We start from the raw sequence: 13,196 nt of genomic DNA, 5'->3' as shown, positions 1-13,196 counted from the left end.
TTGCCAAACAAGCAGTTTTTGTATGCATTTGCCATTGGAAAATGGCTTCGTGTCTCTACTTACAATGTGAACAATTCTGTAACTAGCCTTACAGCTCATTTTCTTCTTTTTTTCTGTGAATATTCTCTTCAATCATCATATCCTATCTAGGTGTAATCTAACAATTGCGTCTCAAACCAAGAATGCCACCTTATTGATTTAAATGTTTGGTATCATAAAGCTGTTGAATGATATGTTCTTTAAAAATATATTCTTTCTTTATAAAACAAATATATTGGTTTATTATACTATCAATTATTGGTATCAATCCATTTACCCTGATGTAGGAAAAGATTTTTTTTTACATTTTTTTTTGTGGAGTGTTTTTCTACACTTTTTGCCAATGTTTCGATGGGCCAAATAGAACCATATTGCAAACCAGACGTGGCCCAGGAGCAGTATTTTGGGCATCACTGATCTAGATGGATCTACAGAGTCTAATGATTATGACTATGAGTAGATTTTTAGTAGACCTACATTGTCCTAGATTAGAAATAGACCCTTTACTATAGAGGTCTAGCATGAGTATGAGTCCTAGACAGTTTATTCCTACTCCTAGACTGCAAAGAGAAGTAGATTTAGTAGAATAAACTATAGATTCTAGATCTAGTATTCTATTATTTCTATATAGACATAGATCTAGTCTACTATCTAGTCTAGAATAATATATAGACCTCCTAGATTCTAGATCTAGACTACTATCTAGTCTAGAATAATATATAGACCTCCTAGATTCTAGATCTAGACTCTAGTCTAGAATCTAGGAGGTCTATATATTATAATAATTATATAAGAGTCTAGTAGATATCATAGTCTATTAATATAATAAGTCTATTAGATCTATATGTCAGTACAAGATCTAGATTTTATTATCTAGATCTAGATTATTTCTAGATCTAATTTTTATCTAAGACTAATCAGAGTTCAGACTAATGACACACAATGTCTAACTTCAGTGATATAAAAGTAATAGGTAAATAGACTAAATAGATCCGATTTAGTTTTAGAAAGAAAAAATCTAATCTATGATAATTCAATAATAATAATTGACTTAATTGTTATTATTTGTTATATAGATTCTAGATCTATCTACTTCTAGAAAGACTAAGACTCTAGATCTAGATCTAGTATTGTAGTATCTAGTCTAGATAGATTTTTTTTAGATTCCTAGAGCCTAGATAGACTATTCTATATAAAATTCTAGAAACTAGATTCTAATTGAAAAATCGATGTGTCAGTTTAATTATTTTTATTAATGATCAAATTTGTTTTCATAAAGCAAAGGTGAAGCTTAACCAATGATTGAATGTTAAGAAAGTGTTTTTTCATTGGTTGGTACAACAAGGGCACGAAATATGTTTGTCAGGGACACAGGGTCAATGAATGAAAATAGTCATCCTGGTGGAATCATGGGCAGTTTTGCCGCTATTCCTAAAATACATATGAAATAGAACAATATCCTACCTCATTTGGCATTTTCGTAGTTTACTGAGATCTAGTATTTTTTATAATATTTCACAGCTGTATGGTTTAAAATCAAAACTACAATTCACTAGACTCTTGATCTTCTAGTCTAATCTTCTTGTTGAAAGTTCCTCTCTCTCAGCCAGTGTTTATTGCTGTAACAAAAAAAAAAAAAGAAAACATAGGTCATGGACGAGTCTATTGGGAAGGAAAGCGTAATTGTGCAGGGAAGAAAAATGTCATTTGTATTAAATATGTATATATTTTTAGCGGAAAAGACGCTCTATTAGTTTTGTGTGGCATGTCTGTCCGTCCGTCCCATTTAGATCTCAGAAACTAGAAGAGAAAATGAAAATCGGACATCAGGATATTTTAGATCATTCAAAGTTCTGATGCAACGGCTACTTTTTTTTCTTTTCTGAAATCGAAAAATCTTATTTTTTAAATCAATTATGCAAGTAGTTTTTTCATAAAAATACATCATTTTTACATTTATTCACTATTAATAGTAATAATAGTAACAAACACTGTAGGCTTTATAGTAAGAGATTATTATATTTACCATTTTTAACACATTTATGCAAATGGTTTTAGATTTTTGTCAAAAAATACTTTTTTCTACAATTCTTATCTTATTGTATTGCTATTTATGTAAGTTCTGTCATACTAAAGACTACATTTAAAAAAATGTTAACTTCTTTTTAAAAAGAAAATCTATTTACTATGCAAATAAGTTGGACATAATTTAAAACAACAATTAATAAGTAGTTTTTCATTTTATCGCGTGAACTGCAGAGCATCCATACAACCTTGGAACACAAAACTAAAGGAATTTTTTTTTTTTACAGAAATGTTTTTTTCTTGAGGTTTTGAATAAGAGGCTGACCCTTTACAAAAACAATTAGATCAATTAGAAACTTATTATAAGACATCAGTTAGGTCAGGTTCACATCTAACTTCACATTCACTTTCACCTATAATATCCCTTGGTCTGCTGGACCTTTGCGGCACCACACAGAATCTGTCAACCTTCTTTCTCCATTCTTCTCTGTCATTTAATTGCTTTTGATAGAATTTCATTATGATATTCTTTCTGAAAATGTTGATACCTGCCTTTTTATCTGCCTGGGTGGACCACTTCTGAACATAAATGTACATTTTGAAAACAAAAATATTATAAAGAACTATTCCACATTTATATGTGTTTATCAATTATTAATCAGTAGATTATACAATTTCTATTTTGATTCAATGGATAGCACACCAATAGACTAAAATTGCTTTTTTTTTTGGTCCTTTCGAGAGGCAAATAAAACAAAATAGCGTCTATTACTAAACTACTTGATTTTTATCATAGACTATATATTACATGGACTGCCAACACTAAGGAAACTAAGCATAAGTTCCATTCACCGAGGCGTCCTTGGTTGCGTGGTAAATTGACTTCCGGTAGAATTTTTTTTACTATATAAAGAAACCATTCCCGAAGATTTTTATCAACACTTTTACAGCAAATCATAAATGGAAACTTAATTGTCATATACGATGTTACAGAGGTAAGTGTGCACAAATCAATTTGTGACTTAGACCTGTGACTATAAAGCTTTGTAACTGATTTTCTTAGCCAATATAGACTAATTAGCCAAGCCTTTATTTCGTGTATTCTTGTTTACGACATTGATTGTTTGCTAATTGGTGCTGCCAGATTGGATTATTTGTTTTTGTTTTTTTTTCATCACATTTGATAATTATTATCATTATTTTTACAATGTATATTTTAAATGTGATAAGCGATTTACTGAAAGAGTCAATACATTTCTGAGAGTATCATTTATTAATTTTGTATATAATGGGTGATATAGGCCTAAGTTAAGTCTGTGAATGAGTCAGTCTAAATAAAATAACAATATAGTGAGTCAATAAGCCTACAATCTTACATCTTTACCAACTTTTGTTTAGATCTACAAATATTTTTTTTATTCAATTTGATTTTAATTTCAAGATAATGTGCATTTTTATCTATAGTAATGGAAAATCAACCATTAAAAAAAATCAACGATGTATGTATGACTAACTGAAAAATCTGCATAAAAATTTCGACCTTCAAGTTTTTAGTGTTTTTTTTTTAACTAACTAGAATCCCAAATAACATCCAATTCTTCTAAAAGCTATAAAAAGATCTGATATTGTTTCGAATATTTCTTCGCCCAATAAAATTTTAGAATCATTAGGCTCTACTTCAATAGAAAGTGATTGTACACATAAACATGTAGACTTTCACCCAGATGTAGTGACCTATGGCTATAAACTTTATCTACAAATACGACCTTACACACAACACACTACTATATATATATTGGCAAAATTTAAGTCATTGGTTAATATGCATGACTAAATGCATGACGCGTAGGACGTAATCATCTTCTTTTTTGAAGTAACGTCTGTATTATATAAGATAAGATAAGATATAAAATAGAACACTAAACACTATTTATGTAAATGCCCATTTTTAAGTTTGTAAAATAATAATTTGTTTTTATAAAAAATCTGGCTATGCCTGTAGTCTGTAGTACTCTTAACAAAATTATGACTAAAAATATTATGAACGTCGAGTCGCTAGACTCATCATCTTTGTGTGTCTGATAAACCCAGAGAATCAGAATGAAGATATAGAATCTATATAGGCCCCCTATTATATAGAATCTAGCTCTAGTTGACTCTAAACTAGATCTAGGATAATTTCAAGTCTAGATGATCAGCTTCATCTTACCTTGTCACCTTGATCATGATGATTAATTTTAATCTGACTTCCTGACTTGTTAACTTAAACTTCGTCTTACTTAGCCCTTAGCTTCTTCATATGTGAATCATGAATGGAAGTGCTTGGCTTACAGTGTCACAGATCGTTCTTTAAACTATTTGAAGATCTACTTTATCTTTACTAACGACTCTAATCTATATCTAGTTTATATCTATATTTTATATGATAATAATAGACCTAGACTCTTATACTTTTAATAAAGTTATAAGATCTAGAATCTGTATCTAGATCTATTCCCATTTATACACTGATAATACACTACAGATTTAATGTTTCTAAAGTACACAAAGGATGTTGAAAGGTACCCAAAGGGCTCTAATTGCTACCATTCAATGTGTGGAATCAAGTATTTACCCAGATACTGCCACAATATGTTCTTATTATTTTCAAAGGAGTTTTCACACAGTGCCATAACTTCTGGCAGAAGCTGTATAAATACATTTAACAGTAAGTTTTTAAGTAATTAATCATTTATTTTTAAACGTTATGTAAGTCTATTTTAATTGTAAGAATCCATGTGCTATTTTATTTGAGCTAATTTATAGGTGAATATTTACACAATATTGTTGTTATGTTGTAAATAAAACATATTATATCCCCTCCAGCCTGTGCAGGGTATTTCTAAAGTGATAATTGGCTCATGCAGGCCAATACCACTCTTTTGTTATCTAAGGTGTTTTCCTTCAAATTATAATTTCTTGCATAAGAATTAAATATATTATGCAACCATTCTCAATTAGAAGTACAGATTAACCAGTTATCTTGGTGGAAAAGGATGTCAGATGAGTTGAGAAAATGCTTAAAGAAAGTCTTTACATAATTCTTTGAACTAAGTCACTATAAATATTTTGGAGATTTTTAAAATTTAATTAGAATTTTATTATTGCTCACATTTAAAGCAATTGTTCTTTTCTTTTCCGCAGATGTATATTTCAAGAAGAAATGATGCTTTCTTATTTCTAAGAGTTTATCAATAGGATGAATGCCACAAAACTCACTTGTTATGCCAGAAACTCTTCCTACGAAACTTCCAGTAAGTAAAAAAAAAAGTAAAGTTTCCCTTTCAGACCTTGTGATCGATAGGGCAGATGATGTAAAGATCATCTGTTTCTGACCATTCTGTTGCCTACGGTTAACGAGGGTGTCATGTGGCCAGCACAATGACCAACCGCCATTACTTTCCCCAACTAATGTCAAATTAAAAATTCCAGTCTTCACCAGGATTTGAACCCCGGTTCGGTAGCCAAGCGCTTTACCGCTAAGCCACCAGGCCTCCTTCCAGTAAGTAGGGCAGCTTAAAATTTAATACTTTTATCTTAGTGCAAAAAGAATAAAAGCTGTCTTCAAATTCTCCCTTTAAATTTGCAAAGATATTTTTATAATTTAATGTATGCAGTAAAAAATTATGTTTCAAACACTCAGTACAATATTCAATGACTCTCTTTATTTGGGTTACCTCAGCATGCTTGTGCAGAAAATTTCCTGAATTTTTTAAAAAATCTGTTCCCTTCACTTTCAAGTGCATTTAATCATTCATTAAATTTTCCTAATATTACTGAATATAATGTCAAAGATTAAATATTGTTATTATTATACTATTCCTTTTTTTTGTAATATTTTTGTTTCATAATATGTTCCCATAGCATTTTTTGTGTAAAACCTCTAATATACTTTACTATACTCCTAATATACTTTTTAAGGAACTGTTTTGTTAGATGTTTTCAGAATTGATTTTATCTGTAAAGGACTTGAACATATGGAAGTTTGGTACTATATGAAACTAAGATTGAATTGGTGACTTGTTATGAATTTAATGTATGTTGTTTCTATTCCATCAACAGTACTAGAATTTGTCCAGTGCCTGTGATCCTCTGAGTTGAAGGAGAATGTGCTCCATAATACCTACTAGGAGCTTGCTGATAGCTGGAAGTTCATGAATACTATGTTGTCCTTGATTTGATGATTCTGAAAACTACCATTTCTGAAGACTTGAGCATTATTTCTATAATTTAAAAAAATCTTTTCAGGAAATATTGTGTTTATAATATTAAGAAAGTGAAGATAATATTGTTCTTACTATTGACTTATTAAAATAGAAAGCACATCATTACCAATATTCACTTGTCAATAAATGTTAGCATTATTCAATTTTTAGTTGCATGTTCAGACTATTAAATTTTATTATTTAAATTATAGCAACTTTCTCTTTCAGTCCAGCTTAAGAAACATTCCTGTAAAAAGTCTATAATAATAAGTTAATGTCGATGTAGTATTGTTCAGACACTTACAAGTTTAATCATCTATACTTCACAAAAAAAAAGTGTTTGAATGGTTTTCATTTGTTTGTACATCAAATATGTATTAATATAATTATCATTTTAAGATGAAACATTAAATACTGAAGATGACCATTTCAATTTCTGATGTAGGCCTATTCTCATTTCATCAAATAAACAGAATATTATCTGAAATTTCATCCCTTCATGGTAACTGTAACTGGCTTCATAAACAAATGGAGTGATGACTGGGTTGACTATACATTTTTGTATAAATAATGCATCAATGAATGTAGCTTATACTGTTCTTTTCCTCATCTTGAAATGTGTGGACTGATAATTAGCTGTTGCATGATACTCTAAATGACAAATATCTTCTACTCATTACAATAGCACATTTCCATGCTGTTTGGCTAAGTGGAAGCAGATAAAATTTGTTCCTCTATTAGCTGTAAAATCTCGAAATTCATGAGCAGCTGAGAAGAAAAGAAATTCAAACTAGTTTAGACATGTTATAAATATATATATATTTGCTAATTAAAAAATGTAAGACTACTTTATGTTACAACAATGGACAGCATCTTTAAAGTTGATTTCAATGCAATCACAAGAAATAATTTTTTCTCTACAATTAGGCCTGCTTTAATGATTTTTTTTTTTATGTAAATAAATTTTATGCATAGGATTAAATATAACATGTACTTAAGGAGATTTTTTACCTATTATTTCACAATTACAAGTAATTTAAAGTGATACATGTATTGATAACACAATGTTATTGGAGAAAGTAAAAAAAAATCTCACTTGTAGTAGATCCCTTTCAATTTTAAAGTTATTGACAATCAAATCAGGTTTGTGGAAGTAGTATGCTCCTTTTAGTAAAAAAAAACAAAAACAATGAAAAATGCATTATAAAAAGTTTTCGCTTTAAATAAAATTTCTCTTGGGTGACTTGAGTAGAAAGTAATAGAAATATGAACTTCATTTAGCAATATGCTCACACTAAGCAGAAGTGGTTTTTACTAGTGAAAATTGTCTGTCCAAATAAGCTATTGAAACTACTGTAAAGTTTGACAGTTCTTCCTCTAAGACTTTTAGGTACCGGTATTATCTATCAAGAGCAGGGTAAAACAAGGATGGGTTTTGGCCATCAACACTATTCGGTATTGTTTGGTCTGTACTCTCATAGCGCCTTGGAAGATGGAGTATATATCCACAGTAGATCGGATGGAAGGCTTCTTAAACTGGCTTGACCAAAACGAGGAGACGACATATCCTGATTAGGGAACTGATGTTTGACGACGATGCGGCTTTCATTACCGTTCGCAGTAATGATTACAAAGGCTAGTCAATACTTCAACAGCTGCAGGTCAATATTTCAGTCTTACAATAACTCTCACCAACACAAAAAAGGGCATAAAAAGTCACCATCATCGAACTCCATTTGAGTGAGGGCTTGAGAGGCTCAAATCTTCTCTTGCAAAAGCCCTGGACAGAAACCCTGCTGTATTGCGTAGTGCATATTACATGTCACCATACAGATCGAGAATTTTAGGTTCTGACCTGTTGAGACGGAGATCAGCAAGTCTGGGGCAGTCTAACAGAATATGAGGCACGGGGGCACCGGGATTCGAAATTGGCCATAGCCGTGAGAAACATGAGGCAACAGGACAGTGGCCTGTCCTGCACTGTGTTATAATAACTTGCCATAAAACATCACAGAATGTACTTTTTCTATTTTATCAACGACACCATCTAAATGCCAAACATACTTTTCTTACATTTTTCAACTCGGAGAAAACTTTACATCTAGACTTATTACCTTTACTTTAGGCCTACACATAATAAAGGACTTTTTTTAAAACTTATATAAGAAAGGTCATTTTAGCCTATTATAGTAAGAGCATATAGATCTAAACGTACCGGGTTATCCTTCTGAATAAGTCTTACTATTTGGTTTATATATATATATATATATATATATATGTATATATATATATATAGGCTATGCTCTCACAAGAACCTCAATTCAATCAATGTCGTAAACAAGAAAATACACGAAATACAGGCTTGGCTAATTAGTCTATATTGGCTAAGAAAATCAGCTATAAAGCTTTACAGTTATAGATCTAAGTCAGAAATTGATTTGTGCACACTTACCTCTGTAACATCTTCTATAACAATTCAGTTTCCATTCATAATTTGCTGTAAAAGTGGTGGTAAAAATCTTCGGGAATGGTTTCTTTATACGTAAAAAAAAATCTACCGGAAGTCAATTTACCACGAAACTAAGGACGCCTCCGTGAACGGGACTTGTTTATTGAAAAATATAGGCTTAGTGCGTAGAGTTGGCAGTCCATGTAATATATAGTCTATGATTTTTATCGCTACAATGAAAAGAAGCGCGTAATTTAAGTACGCTACTGTCCGTTCGGAATTTAATATAGATGTCCTATTGCAATTATTTTATTGAGCCTTATAAGTCTTTGGAATCCTTAGTGATAAAAACAGTTGTCTATAATAAAAAAAAATAGTATAATCGTTAATCGAAATGGTGTGACCACATTGTAGGACACAATGTTGAGTGTTCTAGAAATTATAATTGCTTAAGGTTAATTATCTATGAATAATAGACGCGCCCATACGATAAGAAAAATATGCCGCTTGTGGAACACTACTAGAGGCATTTCTAAGTTGTGTAATATTGTGTACATATATTCTGCAAAAGTGTGTTTTGGCCATTATTCTGTCCACTTTTAATGAAGTCACCATCATAGCTAGGTTCTTGAAATGATTTCAAGAGAACTAATCATTTTTCATTTTTTAATTCACCACATTTGCAGACTTTTTGTACTCTCAGATTTGAAATATCAGAAATAATACTCATTCCTATATCTTTGAGTATCTCTTCAATAGAGATCAACAAACAATTTCAGAAATGGATGCTAATTTAACCAATATTTGTTATGTGACGTTAAGTCTTGAGTAATGTCAATAATTATCATTGAGTTGAATTGAATCTCCTTTTCCTTTTGGCAACAACGATATTGTCCAATAGTTCTGTGACTCTTTTGAAGATTTGTACTTTGTATTATTATTTAACACTTGAAAACCATATATCATAACCATAGACTATATGTTACATAGTCTATGATCACAACTACAAAAAATTGTCTTTAATACTCGTGTCACTTAAATGATAATAGTCGCGATGGCCGCCAAATGGTTGTTGCATTTTGATAATAAAGTGAACATCAATTTGTTATTTCGCATTTAATCATGCCAGAAGTATAAAAAAACAGAGTGAATGCTAAATATAGCCTATATATATAAATAAATATATATATATATATATATATATTTATTTATATATATATATATATATATGCGAATATAGGGCCTATATACGAATTTTTAAAATGTGAACTCGTGGGCCCCTTTAAGTCATGGGCCCATGTTCATTAAATCCCTTCGCGCCATGGATGCTACGCCACTGGAGCACAAGAACCTTCGGTGAAAGCGTTTAAGGAGACTTGGAACATAGACCTCAGAGCCACAGCTCTGTTGGAACTACTGCTTCATAGACGTTTTTTTTTTTTGTTTGTTTGTTTGTGTGTGTGTTTGTGTTGGTCTACGAGAGGCCTTCTCGTTTGTTTTGTTTTTGTTTTGTTTGTTTTGAAGACGTCCAAAAGCGTTGCTTGCTTTAGCCAAGCAATTTGTCTCTCTCTTTAGTAAGTGATGCCTCTTATTATTGTTAAAAGCGGCCGGCTTTTTAAAGCGAGGATTGGACTTTACAGTAATCTTCGAGTCCATAAGATATGAGAAATGTGCTCATCTTCGATCACGTAGGAATAGCTATGATGCCTCTTAAGATACCGTGCTGCCCAATTACGAAATGGTCTATCGAGGTGGGCATTCACACATTGCCTTTAATTATTTGTTGTTCTATAAATGTAGCCTATAGCCCACGATTGTTCTATAAATGTAGCCTATAGCCCACGATTGTTCTATAAATGTAGCCTATAGCCCACGATTGTTCTATAAATGTAGCCTATAGCCCACAACAAGCGTTTCTGAACAGTTTCTTATCGTGTGCCTTCCAGGGCCCTGGGGTCGGATTTTTCTGAAGGTCCTGACAATTTTTTCGAAAGCTTTGATAAAAATCCACTTATGAATAAAAAAAAGATACTTATATCTAAAAGCATGCTATATTTTAGAAGAAAGAAACAGTTATTGTAAATTAATGTCACTTTCCTATTTCTAACAAAATTTTGTAATATGCATATTTTAGTTTCAAAAACATCATTTACCATTACTTAGAGTGCCCCATTCAAAGCAGCTGTAGAAATTATCAAGAAGGTAATATAAGGGAAATGACTGCGCTTTTTTTCTCAAACTCCTGTAGGCTCACCCAGTTACTGCATACGATTTTCGCATTAAAATCATTTATGCTAATCTGCCCCCCCCCCCGGCGTCTCCAAGTTAACATATAACTAATCTTTAAAAAATAAAATTCATAAATCCCAAATGTTCTCAAAAAGATATTTGGAAACCAACGAACCTCACATTAACACATATTCCAGTTATTAAGAAAGAAATCTTAAAAAGATGATCACTACACTACACATACACTATAATAAATGTTCTACGGGGTGCGATTTCGACCTATTGCTATCGGTGGAGATACGGGTCACCGATTAATAACAAATGCAAACTACCGAATACAAGCTGACTTTCTTATGTAAATTTCACATGAAATTTGGTAACGTACTATTGTAAGACAATATTTCTCAAGGATAATAAAGATATATTATTTAAATTGTATTATTAGGCCTATTATTACTTTATTACCATTATTATTGTCTAAAAGCATTTCTACTGATGAGGTAACGTTTTAAATCAAAGTTCACGATATATTGTAGTATTTTTTTTGGTCATTTCCCTTTTTTATTTCGTGACTAAGAAGGCTGATAAATAAGTAATGTAACATTTGTTCCAAGTATTATTGCAGCCTTATTTTTTAAATGCAAAATTTCAGTCGATTTCTTTGAATATCACAAGAAGATACCATCCACCAACTTTGGAGGAGCTTTGTGAATAAGTTACACTTGTAGGCGGTCGCTGAGGGAAAGCGAACTCATTGATATAAATTTGCATATGGCCACACCACACTGTAGTAGAAAATGAAAATGATTTGAATCTTTTCGTTAAAATGCTTTAAAATATACAATTAGCATTCATGTAATGTACTATTTTCGAGCGTCCTACAGGCAACAATGAAATAGCATTGTAAATGCTTGTTTTCGAAAACTAAACGTAACAGACGGCTAAACAGACAGCCAGACAGCATAAAACTAACTGCGGCTTTGTTTTTATTTTTCCTTTGGGAATAATTTAATATGTATGTATATGTAAATCATTACCATAGTTTTTTACATAGCTTATATCAACATTTTTTGGTAAAAAAAAAATATGTGCCGGTACTCAGTAATGGATTACCTAACTTTTAACTATTAGGCCTATAATAATAATAAATGAAAAATAAAAGTTAAAATGCAAGAAGGTTATTACTTTTTTTCCCCACATTGAAAACGGTGCCGGTACGCCGTACCGTGCGTAACGTCATAAAAAGCACTGCATATAACATATATATATATGGTGACGGAGTTTCGGAGCAAGTTGAAATTTTGCACATTATTTCTTGTACCTAAAAAAAACAAGATTTAAAAGAATTAAACAAGTAGTAAATGCTATAGAAAAATGCTAGGTACTAGATACCAAGAAAAGAAGACAAATGAGTTTGTATTTTTATTTAGTGAACACTGGCTGGCAAACTACTGCGATACATAATTACTGTGGAGAGCCAAAAGTTGAACTGCTTTGGTCCTATTGTAAGGCGACTCACTAACAAAAGTCATTCTTCAAGTCAAAATGGAGGGAGCACGAAGAAAGTGGACGTCCAAAGAAAAGCTGGCTGGATAAAAGAAAAGAATGGGCCGGCCTCTCTCCTGACATCCTGCTCAGAACAACTGCTGACTAGGAAAAGTGAAGGGATTTGGTGACGCAAACTGTCACAGCGCCTCTACGACGAAAGCCAAGGGACAGATGAGATAATTAACTTTTGGTAATTAATTATTTTGTTTGGTATCTAAAAGGGAAAGAAATTGTACTCGTCAGATGTGGTGATATAAGTTGAATGAGTCTCCTTTATACTTTGTTTATATATATATATATAATATTTAAAAAGCAATTGCGGTAACATTCACACATTTTTGTCTCCCGATAAGTTTTAGGTTATTGGAAATAGGAAATGATAATCTAATTGAAATAGTACTACAATGAGGGCCTACTTTTGACCTAGATTTATTCACCTGATCTAAAAAATACCGGAATAATCTGTGTTGTAATGTTTCACGCATAGGCCACTGCCTGATCACATTCTGCTTGCATATCTGTCGCAGCCTGGAAACACGAAGAGGGCAATCAAGATGGCCGTGAACATTGCAAGAGACATTCTATGATTTTAATAAAGGACAAACCTTTTTTTTTTCGGGGGGGGGGGGTGTCTTTTCTTTTCCAAAAAAGACGCAGATACT

The 13,196-nt window shown here is 31.7% G+C and overlaps 1 protein-coding gene and 1 long non-coding RNA gene across 3 annotated transcripts in view; one reads left to right on the top strand and one right to left on the bottom strand.

Moving 5' to 3' along the window:
- LOC106076228 (solute carrier family 2, facilitated glucose transporter member 1-like) overlaps window positions 1–13,196 on the bottom strand; it is an 84,101-nt gene that overhangs the window by 61,671 nt on the left and 9,234 nt on the right. The window contains exon 2 of the mRNA XM_056007359.1: window positions 1,504–1,658. Coding sequence (XP_055863334.1) covers window positions 1,504–1,515 — 12 coding nt within the window. The 5' untranslated portion in view covers window positions 1,516–1,658. The remainder of the gene's footprint in view (window positions 1–1,503; window positions 1,659–13,196) is intronic.
- LOC129922246 (uncharacterized) lies at window positions 3,045–6,417 on the top strand. 2 transcript variants are annotated; one of them, XR_008774184.1, is made up of 4 exons: window positions 3,045–3,059; window positions 4,626–4,771; window positions 5,248–5,357; window positions 6,166–6,417. It is a non-coding gene; the product is annotated as an uncharacterized LOC129922246 (long non-coding RNA). The 2 variants fall into 2 exon arrangements; XR_008774183.1 differs by lacking the exon at window positions 3,045–3,059 and having other exon boundaries at window positions 4,367–4,771; window positions 6,166–6,411.

The sequence above is a fragment of the Biomphalaria glabrata genome, chromosome 13 (assembly GCF_947242115.1).
Source record: "Biomphalaria glabrata chromosome 13, xgBioGlab47.1, whole genome shotgun sequence".
Taxonomy (NCBI): Eukaryota; Metazoa; Mollusca; class Gastropoda; family Planorbidae; genus Biomphalaria; species Biomphalaria glabrata.
Note: the sequence above shows the minus strand (reverse complement) of the source record. Positions and strands in the feature narration are given on the sequence as shown.